The sequence below is a fragment of the Triturus cristatus genome, chromosome 11 (assembly GCF_964204655.1).
Source record: "Triturus cristatus chromosome 11, aTriCri1.1, whole genome shotgun sequence".
Lineage (NCBI taxonomy): Eukaryota > Metazoa > Chordata > Amphibia > Caudata > Salamandridae > Triturus > Triturus cristatus.
In genome coordinates this window covers 988,291,113-988,313,671 of record NC_140594.1, presented here as the reverse complement: position 1 = coordinate 988,313,671, position 22,559 = coordinate 988,291,113, and the positions used below count along the sequence as shown (strand labels likewise).

At 44.5% G+C, this 22,559-nt stretch overlaps 1 protein-coding gene across 1 annotated transcript in view; it reads right to left on the bottom strand.

Annotated features, from left to right (window-relative positions):
* The window catches only part of LOC146785787 (mast cell carboxypeptidase A-like), a 330,342-nt gene that overhangs the window by 205,944 nt on the left and 101,839 nt on the right, over positions 1 to 22,559 (bottom strand). The window contains exon 7 of the mRNA XM_085635046.1: positions 8,248 to 8,358. Within this exon, the coding sequence (XP_085491172.1) occupies positions 8,248 to 8,358 (111 nt within the window). The remainder of the gene's footprint in view (positions 1 to 8,247; positions 8,359 to 22,559) is intronic.

Genomic DNA, 22,559 nt, shown 5'->3' with positions numbered 1-22,559 from the left:
CAACTATCTTGAATCCAGCACCTGGTCCCTGCCTGCTTTAAATCCATACCCCCGCCCCCTAACTGGTGTCTCTCCAGTCCTGAACCTTGGAAGTGGAATAAAGGTGCTCTTCCAGGCTAGCTGGGGTATCCAAAAGAACCAACAGTGTGAGATGCATCCTCGTCATGGACCTTGCATTGTTCCTCGGAACCGCAACTGTGGCACAAAGCTTTGCACCGAGGACTTATGGTATATTACTCAACGAGCCTAACTTGGCCACCATAGCTGGCCTGATCTCCATTATGGTCAGCCTGAAATTGTGACTTTGTCCCAGTCTGGCACAACCAGATATGCAAAGTTGGCGATTTGTGCTTTTAAGCACTATTTCAACCTACATTTTTTTAATTGTGTATCTCTGGTTCTACTAATTGGATTTTAGGTGTCAAATAATTTGTTACATTTTACTCTATTTTTCCAAATTAGATTGATATTTTACTTGTGTTGCATTTTTACTTTATTGCTGTTTATGTGCCGCATAAATAAGTTACACATTGCCTCTAAGTTAAGCCTGACAGCTTTCCTTACAACCTACCAGAGGGTTACGCAGAGATTCATTTAGTGACTTTAGTGGTTCACCCTGATGGGGTTGTGACAGTGGCTTGAAGAGGGTTCACAGCCCCCTCTATCAACAACCCGATTTCTCACAGCTCCAAATGAGAGTAGATGTTGATGAGAACATCTTCTGGAGTGTGCAATTTTTTTCCATTAAAGGAGACCCTGGCAAATAATGAAGAATCAGTGGCTTGATATATGCAGACTTTGCTAATGTGGTATAAGTAGGGACATTACAATTCTACATTTGTAAAAATGTATATGAGATCCATTAACAAACCATATAAATAAACCTCATTGTTTCGTGGACCATATCATTGGTTGACTCAATTGGAATAGGAGAGTTTCAGGTCAGTTGTTTATAGCTTCCATATATTTTTTTATCAAAAGGTGAATACTTTGAATGAATATTGACAAAAAGGAACCAAAATGCCCTCCTCATTGTAGTAAGGGATCAGTTTGTCCCATCCATAAGGTTACAGTATGTTAAGTCAATGGGTTACTCCATCTAAATGTTGACTGACAAATATTGGCTGGCCATTATATTGTTGTTAAAGCATTGGGTTTACAAAAATATTGTGCACTAAAATATTGAGGGTATGTTTCAATAATATTGAGGTTTAATATGTTATTTACTTTAGGATTTATTTTATTATTGTGTTCACCTATATTGTTAAATGTTTTCATTTTTTTATTATATGTTACAATATCTGTATTACAGATGCACAAGTAAATGTGGGCCTTTATTCAATATCATGCTGCCCAAGCATGCAGAAAGTGAGCGCACATACCTGTTGCAAGCCTGGATCACTCAGCATAATACTGCCCCAAGTGGCATATGTGAGCTGGGCTTCAACCGTAGGCGTGCACAAATATCAACTGCCTCAGGCACAGAAAAGGAGGCGACTCTATACGAAGACTACAGCGGGTTTAGAGTAGGATATTTGTTCTGACAGGATTAATTGCATCTTCACAGGTGTTAAATTTTGCAATTCTTTTAAACAAATTTGCAAACTGCGTCCACTGGCGTTTGCCAGTCCTTATGTTTACCGATGTGTCTGATATTCAAAAAAAGGATCAAAGTACTCAGCATCAACTCAAGAAAAGGGTCAAAATTAATCAGCCTCAACAGCGTGAAAGTTGCAGTGCCAAGTCACCACTCTCAAACTGAAGAGAAAACTGACTTTGCAACCAGTGCGGAAAATACTGTGAAAGAAATGGTCTCTAATTGATATCATTCAGAGTATGAAAACAAACATGGAATTGATTCATGAAGCACTGGCTGGCATAATAAAGGTCTTCAAGGAACCGTCTTTAGGGATCACAGAATTGAGGGTTGGAATATTGGAGAACAATTGTGCTTCACAATTGAAACACAATGATCCAACCTTAATTAACTTATATGAAGAAAATAAAGAGATGACTAATTATGACAAAGGAATGGAAGGGGCAGCATGATGTTTCTCTGACAATTAGTAAAATCTAAGAATGGCATAAATTCTTGTAATTTTATTTTAATATATGGATTTTGAATCCACTGCGTTTTGCAGTTGCAAGAGACTTTGAAGTTTGGATCATGTAACTATTCTCATGTTAGAAAAAAAAGCAATACACGATTCCTGAGATCCTTCAATGCAGCCTGCTCAGTTTCCAAAATTCGAAACTCATACCACAAAAATTACAAAGGTAGTTTTGGATGCCATTTCCAAGGTTGTGAATCGAGCTTCCAAATAAGTTATGACAATGTGATAGTGAAATAGAGCTAGGTGTTCCTCTTGCTTAGAGAGAAGATGACAGACATGATCATTACCTTCACCTTGGCAGGCTTCTGTAAGATGAGGATCACCATCAACAGCAAGACTCGTTTTTAACATGAGCCGAATTAACTTGTATTCTTAATAACTTGATCCAATCCATTAATGGACAACTGGGCACATAGCTGTGTATCCTAAGTATATTTTTTGACGATGAGTTAAAGGGATAATTGTCTAACCTTACATTAATCTGCTTTTGTCAGTGAGCATGGTTTAACATATATGAATTGGAATAGGATCTACTCTATGTTTAGGTCTCGCCTGATCCAGCGCTTGCGCTGATCTGGCCGAGACATTTTGTATACAGGCTTTTTGAAGTGCTGCCGTGGCCTAAAGCTACAGTGCACGTGAACGTGCACGCGCGCAGCGCCATGTGTCTTTCCTAGCACGCGATCCCTCCTTGGCCCATGCTTTGCTTGTTTTTTTTACTTTCAGCGCACCGTACAACATTAAAACGGCCCCTCTGCCTCATCTCGATTCTTTCTTGTTTTAACTTTAGATTAAGTTTTGGCGCTCAGACCATTCCATATTATTTTTTGGGTCATCCATGGAAGCATTTATCTGTTAATCTTCGAATGTTTTTCATGTAGTAAGCTTCTTTTTTTATGTGCCTCAACCTGACTGGACGTTATGCTTGCTTTGCATGCGAATGCTTAAATTCCGCACCGTATTACAAGGCCATTGCGCCGGTCCCATAGTCCCCGCCACCAGCAATCCTCCTCCTGCCGGTTAGCCCCGCATAGCACTTCATGCATGGATGAGCCCTTTTAAATAAAACCCGGCCTCTGGTCACGTGCTCGCTTCCTTTCCTGGCTGCTCGCGTTCGCTCTCACGCAGTATCTCGTAACTCTCACCAGTGACCAGGAAGTTGCAGCAGTGAGCGGTGCGGGGCTGGCTGTGTCAGCTGCTTGCAGCCTTTCCTCAGAGCGGCTTCGGGGGATGTCCGGCTTGCTTTTCTTTTGGTGAAACGGGCACCCTAGTGGGGAGTTGTGCTGCTTTTCTTGCTGGACCCGGCAGCTTGATTTCTGTGAGTTCACGGGGCAAGGGTCATAAGAGCGGTGAAGAAAGTTTGGGTGTTTAGAATTGTAGGAGGGTGGGGGGTGCAGGGGTTACGTCCTGTTTCCGATTCCTGGCATTTGAGTTCTGGTTGTTTCTAGTACCCTGTAAGGATGACTGATGCTTTTAAGTCTTGAGACACGAGCCTCTTCCAGGCTAGTTATTTTCTTTAGCAACCATATGCATTCTGGGACTGGAGAGGCAGTTTCATGTGTTTCCAACCAGGCGATGTCTAACACGGTTTTACAGTATTGACTACCATTCGAACAAGCAATGGCAAAGGCAATAAATAGGTTTCGCCTATCCGAGATCGATTGACTTTGTCAATGTTTTTAGGCATGTTGTACAGCTACGCAGTGTAGTATGGTAAAGTTATGTATATAGTTTGTTATTTATTATGGTATAGTTATGTATACAGCTATGTTACTGTATTATTCACTGTGTACAGTTTTGCATGTATGGCATCATTGCATCCTGGAAGGAGAATGTAGGATGGATTCTCTGGTCACGGGGACAGCAGTCTTGTCCTAGCTGCTGAGATGACCAGAGCTTCCTTTCCTCTGCTCCTCCGTCGTGGGTTTATGGAATGGAAATTACCGTTCCTATTTCCCCAGCAACAATTGTTTGTCTCTTATTTCCACCCTACCACACGCGGGCTTCAGGACAACATGACTTAAAGTAAAGAAAATAATAGCAGTGTGAGGTGGCCAATGCTGGTTGCATCACAACTCTTTTTTCCCCTTATACTTTAAGGCATGTTGCACAGCAACAAGTGCTGCTGTGCAACTGTGCAACAGGTGTAAAAAAAAAGTATTTGCAATGCAATAGGTCTCGCATTTACGAGAGATTAAGCTATTGGCATTGTAAATGACAATGCCTTTTATTTATGTTTTAAAGACCAACACGTAAATAAAAGTAATTGCCCTTTACAATGATAATAGCTCAAACTCTCACAACTGCGAGACCTATTGCATTGCAAATGCTTGTTTTACATTAGCTGACATGCACTTGTTGGATAGTGTCTTTGCATGGTTATGTTACTCGTATATGAACTTACCTTGAAAAAACAAAAGACAAGAGGCTTTTGACAAAAGAGAAACAGTTGGTTTAATTGAACACTTCGGCCTGGAGAACAGTTACAGAGTCAGAGTCTGAGGACTGTCTCAAAGTACAATCGATCTGAGTGCCATTACATACATTTCTTGGAGCATCATAAAACAATTTGAAGAGTCTTTTTTGGTAAGGGAATGTGAGCCTAGTTTTGGGGTCATAAATATTCCCACCTAATCACAAATGCAGATGGGCCTTACACTTGTGTGGACACAATGAGGGCCAGTGACCAACATATTCAGATGTCCAGGATGATCAACGCATGATCACTGTGTGTACTGTATGTGCTGTGTTCTGATTGACTGAGTGTTCCTAACTTCATGTGACATCTAACTTTATGGTGTTTTGGGAACGCGTGCACCCCTTCGGCCATGTGTGCTTTAATGGAGCCAATCTCCCTGGACCATTGTGGTGTCACTGTGCCTATCTGTGGGATTCATCTGAGTTTCCTATTTCCATGTTTGTCTGCCGGCTATGTGCCATTGCACCTGTGACCTGTCAATCAGTAACCTCAGGCCTAGGTCACAGAGCCTGCCTGACTGAGTATTTTTGAATCTGGGATAATGGAGAGGTCATGTCGTTTAATTTGAAAGTAGTGCTGCAATGTCGTTCTTATATACAAATGTATCATGGAGTACATAAACATTGACTTTTCTAATAATAACAGCAATTGCAACAATATGAACCTGTCCTATCCCATTTGATGCACCTAGATCAGCCAACAAAGTTACCGGTCATTTAGTCATCAATATGACTAAGCAAACTCATTAACGTGATCTTTATAACCATTAAGTGAGGTGATGTGGATAAATGAATCCAATGTGAGTAAATATGGGACTTGGGCAGGCAGTAGAGGAAGTGATTGCTTATTTTTTTATTTTGTTCTTTTCTTCATATATATTTTAATTCCTAAGTTACCTGGACAGTGGTAAAACTGATTGCATGCTGGGCAGTAAGAGATATGCGTAGGAGACAGCACTAACTCACCTGTTCACAATTATTATTGTGCCTTCTGTGACCCTGATGGTTGTATAACAAGGAAGCAAATGCAGAAAATGTTTTTCTGGCTATGTGGTCTTGAGAAAACGCATTTATCCTTTCATGTTTCCAACACTAAGCTCCACTAAAATTTCACATGTGTGATTTGTAGGTGCTACTACTCAATTCCCAATGTCTGAGACATGTAGTTAAGAAACTTTTAAAATATTATTGTATCGATTGAAGGGAAATATCATGGTTATGCAAGAAACAACACATTCTGGTGGCAAAGCACACAAAAAACAGTGCATGGGTGAATGTGGTTCAATAGTAAAATGTTATAGAAATAAAGTGGTTTCTTGATGCTGATTTCTAAGAAATCTAAATATATTTTGTTCTTAACTTAAAATTGGATGAAGAGGGCAGGGCTACTCAAAAAGGTTAATAAGAGAAATTATAAATGTAACAGTGTCATGAAATTAAATGCGCCTACCACAGATCCATCCTTAATGCCATGGGCACTGGGTGGGGGTAAGTGTCAAAAGGGTGAGCAGGCAGGGAAAAGTGGCGGGGGAGAGGTGGAATATGAAAGTAGATGGCGAGAGAGGTAAGTTATGTACCGGAGGACAGGGGAAGGATCAGAGAGCAAGAAGCAAATTGGCAGCAAAGAGAGAGGAAATAGTGGTAGCAGAAGTAGAGAGAGGAGAGAAGGGAAGGGCAAATGGTGGAATAGATGGTGGGAGGGAGAGGTGAAGGAAAATAGAGTAGTGGAACAGTGGGAGCAGACAGGGAGCTGGAGTTGCGGGACACTACCTTTCAAATTTACTACGAACAGTGTTTGGGTATGTTTTAACAACCACTGCCCTCTCCAAAAGTGCTTGACCCAGCTGCCCCCACACACATACGGCCTGATTACGACTTTGTTGATGCAGCACCGGCACAATGCCGCCTCCGCTGCCTCAAAGCCACACAAGGACTGCAGACCGTATTACGAGTTGAAAATGTGCAATTCCTAATACAGTTTGTGGTCCTTTGGTTGTTCCCATGGTGGTGCCTTGAAAACATGCACCGCGATGGGAATGGCCAAAAAGTTCCAGCACGGCATGGATGGTGACGTCAATGCTGTGCTGGAACTGGGGGAATGGAGACAGAGGGGCACCTGTTGTGCCCTCCGAATGTATCCACATAGCGTAGGGGACATGGGGTCCCTCAAGGGCTCCCTTTGTTACTGCACCACCAGCATTTTTATGGCGGGGCTCCACCATGAAAAGGCTGGCGGTGGAAGTACTCAAAATATGCTGAGTGGGACCGTGCCAGTCCCTGTCTACTATAATGCATTGTAGCACTCCTGTGTCTGTCGTTCCCTAGCGCAGCAGGCAGTCCACTGCCGATATGACTTTGTAAGTCATATTTGGCAAAATGGTGGACCACCACTCCTGCACCACCGCAAGTCTGGCCATCGCAAGACCGCCAGACTCATAATCAGGCCCATAGTTCTAGACATCACCTGCAGAAATGTCCAGTAAGAAAACTTTCCAAAAAATGGTTTGACACCACACACATGGCACCAGACATCTAGAAAACCTCCTGGACAATAGTTGAAACTGCCTTTAACATAAGGTCACGCCATTCCTAATTCTGATGAGAGAAAACAGTAATTGGATGGGAGCACCATCATGGTTAAGACTATGATAGAGCATTAATGATATATTTCCTTGGGGGGGTTAGGCCAGAGAAATAAAAAGGGTTCCAGATAATAAGGTTTGCATACATGTGCCACACACTTAACAGCATAACCCTCTGTTGGTGTCTCCTAACATGAATACTAAGATGGAGATGAGGGTCCCTCCACTATCAATGACCTAGACATGTTGTGAATGCATCAGGAGGCCCAATTTCAATCAGCAATATTGCACCACCACCAACGCTGCCTGACTGCTGCCACCACCACAGCACCCATCACCATTGTTATCATCAAGACTGTATTCACTATCACTGCTATGAACACCCCTATATTGATCAGTCCTCTTAGAGCAAGGTGTGCCAAACCATCAACAGAATGGGGGACCTCTTCGCCAAGAGCAAGGACAGCAATACATGGAATCATGTGATAGTCTTGGAGTGATAGAGGTCATAAGAGCCACAGTGAGACAATGGCCCCTGAAGAAACAACTGCTGCACCTGCAATTGGGCAGGTTTTTGGTTTTTAGCTATAACAAATTTAAAAAAAATGTAGGTTACTTACATTTTTTTGGCTTAGTAATCAGTTGCTGCAGTGGGTTAAATTTAATTTTGTAGATGCTAGAAGATGCATTTCTGGGAAATGCGAAATATCAACAAGTGGTATCATTTGGCATGTCAAAAAAATTTGAATGGATGCACATCAGGTGTTCAACAATTTCTGTTTTGGTTGGCAATTAAAATGTGCTTGGATGTAATTTGTAAATTCCTACTGTTATAGAATTTACCAACAATAAACTAATTGAAATCTCTCGGCAGGATATCAAAACTGAATATCCAAAGTATCAGCTAAAATAATCGGAGACTCTCGGTTCAACAATTTTTTAACCATCCTAGTGGCTGTACCGACCACTCTCATCAACAACGTCAGAAAAGTTGTAATGGAATTCAAAACATGCTTAGAGGTGAAATGAAATATAACAATGTGCGAATGTTTAAGCAGAAATGTATACATTACCTCAATCCATGTATATACATAGCCATCAATGTTCAGTAAAGGAAGAACATAAAAAGCCATTTCGTTCAAAAGCTTGGTCATGGTTCTGTCCTTTCCATATGTTTCTGTGGCCTGAAAAGCACCAAACAAAATGTTATTTTTATTTAAATGCAGGTAAGCTAACCAAAGTTCAGTTCATCAAGAACGCTGTATTTATCTCCCATCAAGGGAACTTGTGTGCTATATTTTGTTGGGCTAGGCACTGATTATTAGATACACAACACAACTCTAAGGACAGTTGGCCTTAATCCCGAGAACAAATGGTACACCAAGTGAATGTGAATACCTTAGGGTTCTATAATTACTTTGTGTGTAATGGCGGGCATTCTGAGTTGCTATCTGCTGGAAAATGGCCCTATATGAAGGATCACCCCAACCTTTTTGCCTTCCTCCTCCTCTTTTTGCAGACCTTTTTCTTGGTTTCTGGACTGCTGACCAGTGCAAAAGTGCATGTGCTCTCTCCTTTAAACATGGTACTATTGGTTTACACCTGTTTGGCATATTTTATTCACTTGTAAGTCCTTGTAAAGCGAGACACCATATACTCAGGGCCTTTAAATTAAATGCTACTAGTGGGCCCGCAGCACTGATTGTGCCACCCGCAGAAGTAGCCTTTCAACCCTGTTTCAGGCCTGCAATTGCAGGCCCTGTGTATGCAGTTTACTGCCACTTTGACTTGGCATTTAAAACCACGTGCCAAGCCTGAAACTCCCTTTTTGTTACACATAGGTCATCCCTAAGGTAAGCCCTAGGTAGCACTATGGGCCGGGTGCTGTGTATCTAAAAGTAGGAATTGTACTTTTAAGTTTTACATGTCCTCGTTGTGACAAACAGCTAAATTTATTTTTCACTACTCTGAGGTCTACTACTCTCATAGGCTAGCACTGACTTTTCCTTAAACCACTTTTAAGCAGTAATTCCTAATTAGAGTTACCATCCAAGTTCTGTCAAAAATTGACTAGTGCAATGGACTGTACTTAAACCTGCAAGAACAATATCTCAATAAATTGCAAACCCTGCAAAATGCAGGAGCCAGGGTGCTCCTGGGTATGTCCAAATTACGATCAGTCACACAAGCTATCAGAGGGCTTCATTGACTGACAGTTAGGAACCGCATAACATTCAAGGCGGTATATATAGACTACAAGGCCTTACATGATTCAAATACACAGAAAGGTGCACTATATCACAATTTTTTCATTTCCATGAAAAATAGACAGTCCAATAGGATTTCCAAGATGCGTTCAAATCTTCTTTTTATTCTGTATATTTTTCCAAGGTTCTTCTATGATAGGTATATACAACAGATAACAGCCAACGTGTTTCATACAGCACACTGGACTTCTTCAGGGTGAGAAACAAAATGATGTTCGAACTGGTAGTTCTTGTCCACTTGTCCATCCAGAATTCAAGGCGGTACACAAACTTAGCACATCATATCAGACGCATCCAACACAAAAAAATGGATAGGTGTATGTTGCTATATATATGGGCAACAATTATATGTAGATTCGCTGAATATCTATTCCAAACACCTCCAAGTGTGGAAGTTGTAGGGGCAATCCACCCCAGAAAGGAACTGATATCTGTGTCAGTTACGCTCGGTGCCGTAATCCAACTCTACCTATGTGTTTGGCTCGATGAAGCCTTGCATGATATTGACCCTTTCTGAGACAAGCTTTCAAATTGTACAAACCGAGCAGAAATCGTTGCTCACTAGGGGCAAAGAAAGCTGTCGTCACTAGATTCAAAAGGGTGAACTGAGGAGTAAACAGTTTTTTTATAGGGGCTACCAAAACTTGGAATCTGCTTTCACCTCACACCATGGCTGCCCCCTCCATGCTTGACTTAAGAAAGTATTTGAAAAAACATGACTTTTTAATAATAGTGCTCAAGCTGTTTGCTAGCACTAAGACTCCCCAGGGTATACAAGCGCTCTATAAATTGTTTAACATAACATGACATAACATAACATAAGATTAAAAGGAGTAGCTGCATCATGTTTGATATCTTTTGAATGTTCATTATAGATCCTCCTACTTGTTAAAGTCAGATTTGACATTACTATTTTAGAAATGCCACTTTCAGAAAGTGAACATTTCTCTGCTCTTACTGTTATGTGTGCTTGCAACCTGTCTCAAATACACGTCTGCGCTGGGTTACACCTACACTTTCTACATTCTCTTTAGAAAGCCACAAACACAGGAACAGTGGGTGTGACAGAGGACTCATCTGCATTCATATGCGTTCTGATAGCCTGCCTGAGCAGGTAGGGGGAGAAGGAACTCACACTTATATCGGAATAGACTATGACCTTTGCCAACAGTAAGGGCTGATTACCCCACACAGATAGCCTGGCAGACTCGGGCTCAGATGAAAGGGGACCTGTGCACTTCAAGGAGCTGCTTTGAAGTCACCTCCCACTTCAAAGGCACATTTGGGTATAAGTACTCTGAGGCTCTGACCCTACAGAATCAGTACACTACTGGGCCTGGGAAGACCTCTGCGGGAGTAACGACTGCTGTGCTTTAAGGATTGCCACCCTGCCTTGACTGACTGTTCTGAAGAACTGCCCCTTTGCTTTACTGAGCTGCCCTGCTGATCTCAGTCCTGCTGAGGACAAGGACTGGACACATATCACTAGAAGCCAGAGGGACTCCAAGGGTTTTCTGACTAGTCTTCTGTTTTTTAAGTCTCAGGGACACAAAAGATTTCCTGCAATCCTGCTGGTGCTGCTGGAACCTGCCATAGGAGAGTCCTACCCCTACTGGAGGTGCCCCCTTTTATCCTGGGGCTCAGAAGTGGTTTGTGCTGCTGTTTTGCTTCAAAATCGATGCATTGTGACCTTTGCATGATCGGAATCAATGCATCACCTTTTCACGCTGATGCAGAGGCTGTTCGGTGACAGACATTCCACAGATTGCACTCTGTGCGTCTTGGTAACGACATATTGCCTGCATCTCTACAGAGCTTGACAGTGATGCAGTCACCAACTGTGTGAATTGGAACGGATGCATCATGCTCTTGACGTCAACAATTTGCTCCATCCAAGGTACTTTTTCAGCAAGACCTGCGTGAATCTCATATCCGGCCTTCCCTCCTTCGTGGTCAGCCTGACATATTTCCGATTTGCCCAGGTCCCTCGTGACCTCAATAAACCTTTTAGTGCTATTGGCTTCTAAGAACTGTTTCTGCATTTATTCTTCAAAAAAGTATATCTCGACTTCTACTGATTGGATATTTATCAGTTTGCTCTTGTTTTACTCAGATAAATATTCTATATTTCCTAAACTGGTGGGGAGTCTGTTTGTGATGTTTTCATTGTGTTACACTGTCAGTTTACTGCACAAATACTTTACACATTAGTTAAGCCTCACTGCTCAGTGAGGGTCAGCCCAGGTTAATTTGAAGTGTGTATCTCACTTACCCTGACAAGAATTGTGGTCCCTGCATGGACAGTATGTAGGAAAGTGCCCTCTTTTTGCATGGTTGCCCCCAACTTTTTGCATAATGTTCATGTATTGATGTTCTTTGACTGAGTGTGCCCTGGGTTTCTGCCAACCAGGCACCCAGGACCTATGTTCTTTCCCTAAAATTGTCCTGTTGCAAAACCCAATTGGCATCTTTCTGGCCATATTTAAGCCCGTTGTAAAAGGTGCCCTATGTACCAAGGGCATCGTGAACAGGGAAGGCATCTAAAGGCTGTAGCACTTATTGTGCCCCCCTTAGAGGCCCTGTACCTTTACACACACACACTCTTCTTTTGCAGGCTGCTGTTTTGGTGCAGAATAAAGTGAAGAGCCGACATGGCACCCATCCCTGAGTGCCATGCCTACAACCTATTGCCTTGGCAAAGGTAAGCCACCCCTCTAGATGGGTGCACTACACCAGTGGTGAGGATACAGGTGCATGTGCCCTATACCCCTACAGTGTCTGTTAATTTTTAGAAATTTTAAGTGCAGTAACCCCATTTGCCTCAACAGCAGTGGACTGACTCCGAGGGAACTGCGACCGAATCTGCAGCATCAGCCAAGTCCGCATCCTACACCCGGCCGCCCCTGTGCCGGTGGTGGTGTAGTTCTTATGTTGGCCATCGGGCCCTACAGTGCTGACCTCAACCCCCGGAGCTTCTGTTCCCCAATCTGGTGGCCTGCTTGCCGTAAGTCCCAGAGCCCACGACCGTGCTTAGCCCGTCGGCCAACGTGTGGTCCCTGCACTTTGGACCTGGCCGCCTCTGTGCAGCCGGCAGTGCGAATCAAGTGCCCATTTGACCGAATGTTGCCCACGGACCTATAACACTCAGTGCTTCCTTCTCAGGACTAAATGTGGCTCATGAGCAGTACTGTAAGCCTGTATTAAAGTTGGTAAAATTTATTGTATAATTTTTCTCTCCATCAGGAAATACACCAGCCTTGTATCTAGAGATACCTGGCTGTGTAAGAAAAGTAATTGCAAAGTAATTCTGACTATCTGCAAATACAACGTAATTCTACTGTAATTAATTCACTGCATTCAAACTGTATTTAAAACTGCATATGCTTGCAAAATATTCTTATACTTACCTGTACCAGGCTGGCTTGGTTCTAGAAAATAAATATAACTAAATAATATTTTGATACAAACCCAATTGATTTGAGTTCAATCCTTGAGAGTGTGAAATAATTTCTTGCCTAAGTTGTACAACAAATGCTTCGCACTACCCTCTAAGACCTTACTGCTCGCCCACACTACCGCAAATAGAGAGTAAGGTACTGTCTACTTTAATCTCTGCCTTTCTTTGGGGATCCACTGGAGTCTGTGTACACTATACCTTACTTTTGTACAGTATATACAGAGCCGGTTTCCTACACCGGGTGCATACCTCTGCCAACTAGAGACCCAATTTCCAACACTATCCTTGGAATGGAAGATAACATGCTTATATTGCTTTATTGTCTCCATTGTGAAGTGCACACACTCAGAATGTACACAGTTTGACCACACAATGTGTGCCAGATTTCCCCACAGCATACTAATCCCATTGTAGGTGAAAACAGGAGTTTGCACACAAATAAGGTTTGCACCAATTGAATGAAGGCTATTTGGACACAAATGTCCCGTGTACGGTGTACCTCTTTGTTTAATAAACACCAAGAACAACCTAGTTGGTGGCATGCTTCATCATTTGGTTGCCACCTAGGGGGCTGAGTGCTTCCTAGGTGTGCTTCGATGATTGATTAGAGCAGAGATGTAATTAGGCGTAATCAGGGGTTGAAGCACACCTAGAAGGCACTTGGCATGTTAGGTGGGAACCTATTAATGAAGCATGCCACCAACTACGTTGGTGGGTGAGAGTTCTTTTAAAGTCCTAATAGTTTTCTGCAAGGGAGCCAACTTCTATGACCCCTGATAAATTGGTTCTCCCAGATGACCTTTAGCTTGTTCATAGTGTTTAATCAGTGAATTTTGGTGAGACGAGCGAACCCCATTGTTCCCTCCTCTCTCTTAAATCTTTGTTTAGAGTACCTCTTTGATCTCCAAAAACCAAACAAGTGTACCTGTATGAAAGTATCTGGTACCCTGGTTTTTGTTTTTGGCCTTAGCCTCACCCTAATCTATTGTGTGCAAAGGCCTAGGCCACTCACTCGAGGTGAGTAAGGTCCTATACCCATCCTTTAACCTGGAGGGGAACATTAAGGGCCATTTTATGAGTCTGGTGGTCCGAGGACCACCAAACTCGTGGTGGCATAGCGGTGGCAGATCCAGCCACCGCCGCACTGGCAGTCCGACCACCTGAATATGACCTGGGTATTCAGACCACCCTGGGACCACTGGCTCTGCTAGGGAAACACCATTACCTGGGGTTGGAGTGGTGGTCAATATGCTTGGTGGGACCGCGTAGTCAAAGTTTCCTCTCTGCCAGGGTATTCATTGTGGTTCCACCACCATAAAAAACCCTGTCGGAGAGGAAACAAAGTGGGCCTCACAGGGCCCCGTGCCTCAAACATATGTGAATGCACACAGGGGGCATAACATGTGCCCCCCTGTGCGCATGCTCATAGGTTCCTGCCCGGGATGGACTTTTGAATCCTTACGATACAGGAACCTTGCAGTGCGGTCCCATTGCAGGGCCTTTTTTAAGGGCACTGCTACCTTTAAAAGAGGCACCACCATTGGATTGCCACTGACCATGTCATGAGTGATGTAATATGTGACGTCATCAACAGTGCATTGCGGGGCACGAGTTATAGTTAGCTCAGCTAACAATAATGACCGAATTTCTCTGGTTTTATACAAGTGAAATGATAGCCTAACTATAAAGTCGCTGAAACCTGTGCTTTTTTAGTGTATTTCTAAGGTTTTTTAAATGCTAATTCCTAACTATGACGTCCCTGAAACCTCTGTTTTTTTCAGTGAATTTATAAGGTTTTTTCAATGCTGATTTCTAAATATGCCTACATAGGTAGGACATGTGCAGAAAGAGGAAGAAAGGCGCAAAAAGAAGCAAGAGAAGTGCAGAAAGAGGCAACAGGAGTCCAGAAAGAGGAAGAAAGGTTAAAAAATAAGCAAGAGAAGTGCAGAAAGAACCAACAGAGGTACATAAAGAGACCTACTTTGACTGTACCTTACAACAGACTCATACAAAGTAGCCTAATCACTAATCCCTCTTCCAAGATGTCTTGAACCTCACTTTTCTCTTGAAGGTTCACTATTAATCGACTGCTCAGAATGTTAGGCCTACGGAATATAAAACAGCAATCCTAAGCAAATCACTGTTGTAAGTCTGACCAAGTTTGTGAAGGTATGCATGCGTGTCTCTGCTTTTACGTAGTGACATGTTACATGAAAATAAACATACAAATACTTGAATACCTGTGTTTCAAACAGCATTCTCTGTAAATATGTGTACAAAAAAGTGTGTGTTTTTCTTTATGCTTAATACAGAGCACATGGGTATTCAATAGTATATTTGAGGGACTCTATAATACCTATATACATAAGACCTGCCTGCCTGTGCAACTGAATGACAGAGTAGAACTGAGAACATTTAACCACCTATAGGAGAAGCTGCCCACTTTTTAAGCTACCATCTTCAGATGCATAATACATGTGAGAGTACATATACAAGTAAACATATACCTCAGTCACAAGAGCACGCAGACCTTTAAACTTGACAGCTTGCACTTCCCATTTGAGTAGAGAAAGAGGTAAGAGAAGTACAGAAAGAAGCAAGAGAAGTGTAGAAAAAACAAGAGATGTGCAGAAAGAGTACCAAATGTGCAGAAAGAGGCAAAAGAAATACAGAAGGAGGAAAGAGGGGTGCAGAAGGAGGCAAGAGTGGTGCAGAAAGAGGGAAGAAGAATGGACAAAGAGGAAACAGGGGTACAGAAAAAAGCAAGAGAGGTGCAGAAAGACGTTAGAGAAGTGCAGAAAGAAGCAACAGAGGTGCAGAAAAACGCTGGGGAAGTGCAGAAAGAGGCAAGAGAGGTGCAGGAATAGGCAAGAGAGGTACAGAAAGAGGGAAGAGGGGTATGGAAAGAGGCAAGAGGGGTACAGAAAGAAGCAAGAGAAATACGGAAAGAAGCTAGAAAACACAGAAAGGCGCAACAGGGGTGCGGAAAGAGGCTAGAGGGGTGCAGAAAGAGGCAAGAGAAGTACAGAAAGAGCCAACACAGATGCAGAAGGAAGCAAGAGAACTCCAGAAAGAGGCAATACAGTTGCATCAACAGACAAAAGAGGTGCAGAAAGAGAGAACAGGGGTACAGACAGAGGCAAGAGAGGTGCAGAAAGAGTTAAGAGAGGTGCAGAAAGAGGCAAGAGGGGTGCAGACATATATAAGAGAGGTGCAGAAAGAAGCAAGAGCAGTGTAGAAAGAACCAACAGAGGTACAGAAAGAGGCAAGAGGGTTGCAGAAAGAAGCAAGAGAAGTACAGAAAGATGTAAGAGAAGTGCAGAAAGAAGCAACAGTGGTGCTGAAAGAGACTAGAGGGGTGCACAAAGAAGCAAGAGAAGTGCAGAAAGAAACAACATAGGTGCAGAAGGAGGCAAGAAACTACAGATAGATACAAGAGAGTTGCATAAATAGGCAAAAGAGGTGCAGAAACAGGCAAAAGAGGTGCAAAAAGAGGGAAAAGGGCTGCAGAGAGAGGCAATAGAGGGTGCAGAAAGAAGGAAGAGGGGTGCAGAAAGAGGCACGAGAGGTGCAGAAAGAAGCAAGAGCAGTGCAGAAAGAGGCAAGAGAGTTGCAGAAACAGGCAGAAGAAGTGCAAAAAGAGGGAACAGGGGTGCAGACAGAGGCAAGAGAGGTATGATAGAGATAAGAAGGGTACAGAAAGAGGCAAGTGTAGTACAGAAAGAAGCAAAAGAGGTACAGAAAGAGGCAAGAGAACTGCAGAAAAAGGTAAGAGAGGTGCACAAAGAAGAAAAAGGGTGCAGAAAGAGGCAAGAGGGGTACAGAAATAAGCAAGAAAGGTGCAGAAGGAAGCAAGAGTAGTGCAGAAGGAAGCAACAGAGGTGCAGAAAGAGGCAAGAGGGGTGCAAAAAGAGGCAAGAGAAGTACAGAAAGAAGCAAGAGAAGTGTAGAAAGAGGCAAAAGACGTGCAGAAACAGGCAGGAGTAGTTCAGAAAGAAGGGACAGGTACAGAAAGAGGCAAGAGAGGTACAGAAAGAGGGAAGAGAGGTGCAAAAACAGGCAAGAGAGGTGAAGAAAGAAGCAAGTGAGGTGAAGAAAGGCAACCGATGTGCAGTAACAGGCAAGAGAGGTGCCGAAACAGGCAAGAGAAGTGCAGAAAGGGGCAAGAGAAGTACTGAAAGAAGCAACAGAGGTATAGAAAGAAGCAATAGATGCAATTAAAGGAGGGGGCCGCGCGGCCCCCTCCTGAGGCCAAATTTGGGCCCGGGGACCCCATCCCCCGGGGCTTTGCCTCTTTCTTTCTTTTTTTATATTTTATGGGGGGCACGTGGTCCCCCACCCCAGGCCAATTTTGGCCCCGGTGACCCCATCCCCTGGGCCGGGCCTCACATTGGGGACCGCAGGGGATCCCCATGCCCCTGCAGTACCTGCCAGCTCCCCACCTCCTGCGGGAGCAGGCATTGCTTTTGGGCAAAGGGAGCTGCTGACATGCAGCTCCCTTTGCCCAAAAGCAATACTGCTTCGCTTCATAGAAGCAAGAGCAGTTTTTCTGCTCTTGCTTCCATGAAGCGAAGCAGAGGTTTTCTATGACAGGGCATAGCAGGGCTTCTGCCCTGCCATAACACACTGCAATGTCCCGGGGTGTGCACCCCAGAACATTGCTAGAGCTGGCCCTGGGGGGCTCCAGGAAGGGGGCCACGCAGCCCCCTCCCAACTGGTTTAAGGCCCCAGGGAGGAAGTGGTCCCCGGGGGGGCCACAACAGACTCCCTATTTGCATAAAGTGTGCCACGGGGAGGTGGGTGCCCCCAAGGTAGTGTGGGGGCAGGAGCCTCCCCACACTTAATTTAGATTATTAAAGCCCCAGGGAGGTGGGCTTGGGGGCCCACGAGGCCCCTCGCCCAAAAAAAATGAAAGCCCTGGGGAGGTGGCAGTCCCAGGGGCAGTGTGGGGGGGTAGGAGCCCCCCCACGCATTTGTATACAAAAGCCTCAGGGAGGTGGCGGTCCCCGGGGCCTGCAACAGACCCCCATATTTGAATAAAGTGTGCCCCGGGGAGGTGGTGGTCCCCAGGGCAGTGTGGAGGTGGCCATCCCCAGGGCTTGGGGGGCCCGCAAGTCCCCCTGCCCAAAATAATTAAAAGCCCCAGGGAGGTGCTGTCCCCAGGGCTGGGGGGGCCACCGCAACATAATTATATATTGCCCCCAGACCTGGCCCATCCGCGGGCTTAAAACAAATGAAGCATGGGAGCCCACGCTTCCTTTCTTTTAAGAAAATGTCAGCCGAATTTGCGTACCGTAAACGAATCCCGCCGATTTTTTTCTCCATTTTTAAAATGCTTTTTGTGGCCCTGTGGGACCCCCCTGAGCAGGCCTAGGGGTCAGGGTGTTTCTACCCTGCCCCCTTATCTTGTTTTTTTACCTTTTTTCTTGTGACTCACATTTCTGGTTTGAAGTGTTGGCAGCCAATCATAATAAAGCTTGTGATCAGGAGAGTTTGTGGATCCAGATATCAATATATATTTTTTTCAATTTCTCAGGAACTACTGAAGGTATTTACACCATTTAAAGCAAAGAGTGCACTCTGGACCAAGAGCTACCTCTCTGCCAATTTTGGTGTAATTCTTTTCAGCAGTTCGGGCTGTAGCTGCGACAAAGGTTCCTTATGGAAATTACCATTGAGAAAACGTGTTTTGGGACCCCCTTTTTTCTCGGCTCTCACTTGACGAATCACCCCGAAACCTTCAAGACAACAGGTAGTCGGAGCGCCCTATTAGTTTAGAAAATGTTGTTAAGATTTGTCAAACAGCGCCAAAGATATTGGCAAAAGAAAAAATGCTTTTCCTGTGAAAACAAGGTCCTAACTATAACTACCTACTGGTGACCGCCAGAGCGCCTCGGCTACCTGCTGTCTTGAAAGTTTCGGGGTGATTTGTCAAGTGGGAGCCGAGAAAAAAGGGGGGGCCCAAAACGCACTTTCTCCATGTTATTTCCCATAGGAAACTTTAGACACAACTACAGCCCGAACTGCTGAACGGAATTACACCAAATTTGGCAAAAAGGTAGACCTTGGTTCAGAAAGAGACCTTTTGTTTAAATGGTGTGAATCCGTTCAGTAGTTGCTGAGAAATTCCAAAAATAAGTGGCAAAAAATCAATTTCCCATAGGAAACTTTATGCAAGGCTTCAGCCGAATCTACTGAACAGATTTACAACAAATTTGGCAAAAAGTTATTGCTTGGCTCAGAAAGCGACCTTTTTAAAAATGGTGTTAATCCGTTCAATAGTTGCTGAGAAAATCAAAAATAAAAGTTTCAATATTTAGAGGCGCGGTGGATCCGCGCACCCTTCCGATCACAAGCTGCATTCTAATTGGCTGTCAACACTTCAAACCAGGAAGTGTTGGCAGCCATCTTGTGCCTCGGTAGAACCAAGGCACAAGAAATCAGTAAAACAAACGTGAAAAACAAGAAAAGGGGGCAGGGTAGAAACACCCTGACCCCCTAGGCCTGCTTAGGGGGTCCCACAAGGACCCCCAGGGCCACAAAAAGCATTTTTTTTTTAAATTGCAAGATGCGTGGAGGATCTGCGGATCTGAATGCGAAAATAAAAAAAACGAAGCGCGCTTTGTTATTAATTAGCCCCTGGGAGGACCAAGTCCAGGGGGTATGTCAAAAATATATTTGTTGGGGTCCAGGAGGACCACCACCCCCGGGGTTTTCTATCAATATTTGTGGGGGGGCACACAGCCCCCCGTAGCCCCCCGTAGCCCCCCGTAGCCCCCCGTAGCCCCGGGGACTGCCAGCCCCGGGGCTTGCATTTTAAATGGGTGGGGGCCTCCAGGGGCCCCAAGCCCTGGGGACTGCCAGCCCCAGGGCTTTTCTAAAATATTTGCGGGGGGCTCATGGCCCCCCCAGCCCCGGGAACCGCCACCCCCTGGGGCTTGTATTTTAAATGGGCAGGGGGCCTCCAAGGCCCCAGGACTTTCTTTACACCCCCGGGGCTTGTTTTTTTTTTTAAACTAGCTGTGTGGGTGGGCTTGAGCCCCCCCACATGCACCAGGGACCGCCACCTCCCCGGGCATTAACTATGCAAATTTGGGGTTCGTTACCCCCCAGGGCTTTTCTAAAATATTTGTTGGGGGCTCACGGCCCCCCCAGCTCCGGGGACCGCCACCCCCGGGGTCTTGTATTTTAAATGGGCGGGGGGCCTCCAAGGCCCCAGGACTTTCTTTACATATTTGTGAGGGGGCACATGGCCCCCTGCAGCCCCGGGGACCGCCAGGTCCCCAATTCCCCCACAGTTCCACCGGCTCCCCGCCTCCTGCAGGAACCGGCATTGCTTTTCCACACGGGGATCTGCTGACATGCAGCTCCCCTTGTGGAAAAGCAATCTGGTTTGGTTTTTGGAAGAGAGAGCAGGTTCCCTGCTCTTTCTTCCTAAAACCAAACCACAGTTTGCAATGACGCCCTGTCATTGCAAAGAGCAGTGTCCCGGGGGTGGGCACCCCAGGACACTGCAGGAGCCGGCCCTGGGGGGGGGTGGCAGTCCCCAGGGCCTTCACTGGCTCCAGGAGGGGGGGCCGCATGACCCCACTCCCACCTATGGCACAGCCCCGGGGAGGTGGTGGTCCCCGGGGCTCGGGGGTCCATAATGGACCCCTGAATTTGAATATTAGTACCCTGGGGAGGTGGCGGTCCCCAGGGCGTGTGGGGGACTTGAGCCCCCCCCACACAGGTAATTTAAAAAAAAAAAAAAAGCCCGGGGGGGTGGCGGTCCTTGGGGCTGTGGGGGGGCTACGTGCCCCCTCGCAACTCTGTCATCAAGCCCCGGGGGGGTGGCGGTCCCCCTGGGCCCCCGCATACATTTTTATTCAATGCCCCCGGGACCTGGCCCACCCGGGGGCCTCAATGAAATGAAGCGCGGGCTTAATTTTTTTTTTTTAAATCGCCGTAATCCGCGGGTCCTCCGCCTATTTTGCCGATTTTCTTTTTTTGTAATTCTTTTTTTGGCCCTGGGGGTCCTTGTGGGACCCCCTGAACAGGCCTAGGGGGTTTCTACCCTGCCCCCTTTTCTTGTTTTGCACGTTTGTTTTACTGTTTTCTTGTGCCTCGGTTCTACCGAGGCACAAGATGGCTGCCAACACTTCCTGGTTTGAAGTGTTGACAGCCAATTAGCATGAAGCTCGTGGTCGGGAGGATCCGTGGATCCACCGCGGCCATAGATATCAATACTTTTATTTTTTGATTTTCTCAACAACTACTGAATGGATTTACACCATTTGAAAAAAAGGGCACTTTCAGAACCAAGCACTACCTTTTTTGCCAAATTTGGTGTTATTCCGTTCAGCAGTTTGTCTAAAGTTTCCTATGGGAAATTGATTTTTTTACCTCTATTTTTTTAATTTCTCAGGAACTACTGAACGGATTTACACCATTTAAAAAAAGGGCGCTTTCTGAACCAAGGGCTACCTTTTTGCCAAATTTGGTGTAATTTCGTTCAGCAGTCCGGGCTGTAGCCGTGTCTAAAGTTTCCTATGGGAAATAACATGGGGAAAGAGCATTTTGGGACCCCCCCTTTTTCTCGGCCCCGCTTGACGAATCACCCCGAAACTTTCAGGATAGGAGCTGACCGGAGCGCCCCACTAGTTTTGAACATTTCGCAAAGATTCGTCACCCAGCGCCAAAGTTATTGGAAAAACAAAAACGCTTTTCCTATGGAAAGTTGGTCCTAACTTTAACTACCTACTGGCGACCGCCAAGAGGTAATATATATATATATATATATATATATATATATATATATATATATATATATATATATATATATATATATATATATATATATATATATATATATATATATATATATGGTTGTATATTTAGTACAAAAAAATTAGAAATGATCCAAGGATTCAGATTTACCTGGACAGAAGGGACTATTTGGGGAGTAAATACTTCCTGCCCATCTGCTCCAGGTATCGTTCAGTGGGAGGATACGGTATTGGAACTTCAGATACAGAGATCTTGCCTCTGGATGTTCTATACAATTAAGAAAGTCCTCACTAGTGATTCTGTTTATGAAGTCCAGAAATCTACTTGTTAGCTCACCGATCCGGGAGCGGTTTAGGCAATGAACATTACTATTGTCCTAGTACTTCTTCTTCAGACTATTTAAGGACTTCTTTGGCATAGCGTATGGGTTATTCCATCATTCGGGCATCCCCAACCTAAATAACAATTGCTTGACATGGTTAAACCAGGGTATTTTCCCTTTTAGATCTAAGGCAAGAATATCGGCAACTGATTCCCGTAATAGAAGAGAAGACTAGTTAATCCATAATCTAACCCAAAAAGACAAAGGCTTAAATGCAGCCACATGAAACAAAGTTCAAAACGAATAGGGGTTAAGGGCACGTTGTGAGGTAGAGCAAGAACAGATCTCATAAAATTGTTCTCAGTAATTTCAATGCCACCTATATCATATTAGCCTTATAGCAATTGCGCACCCCATCTGCTATAGTGTTCCCTGGCTCTTAATTTTTTGTGAGGACCATGAAAGAGTATTAGCAAGCTTAACCTCTAAATAATCAAATTGTTTTAACCTGCTCCAGATATGTATCCCCCAACCTGATCTTACCCTTAAGGGACCTATTTGGGTTGAAAA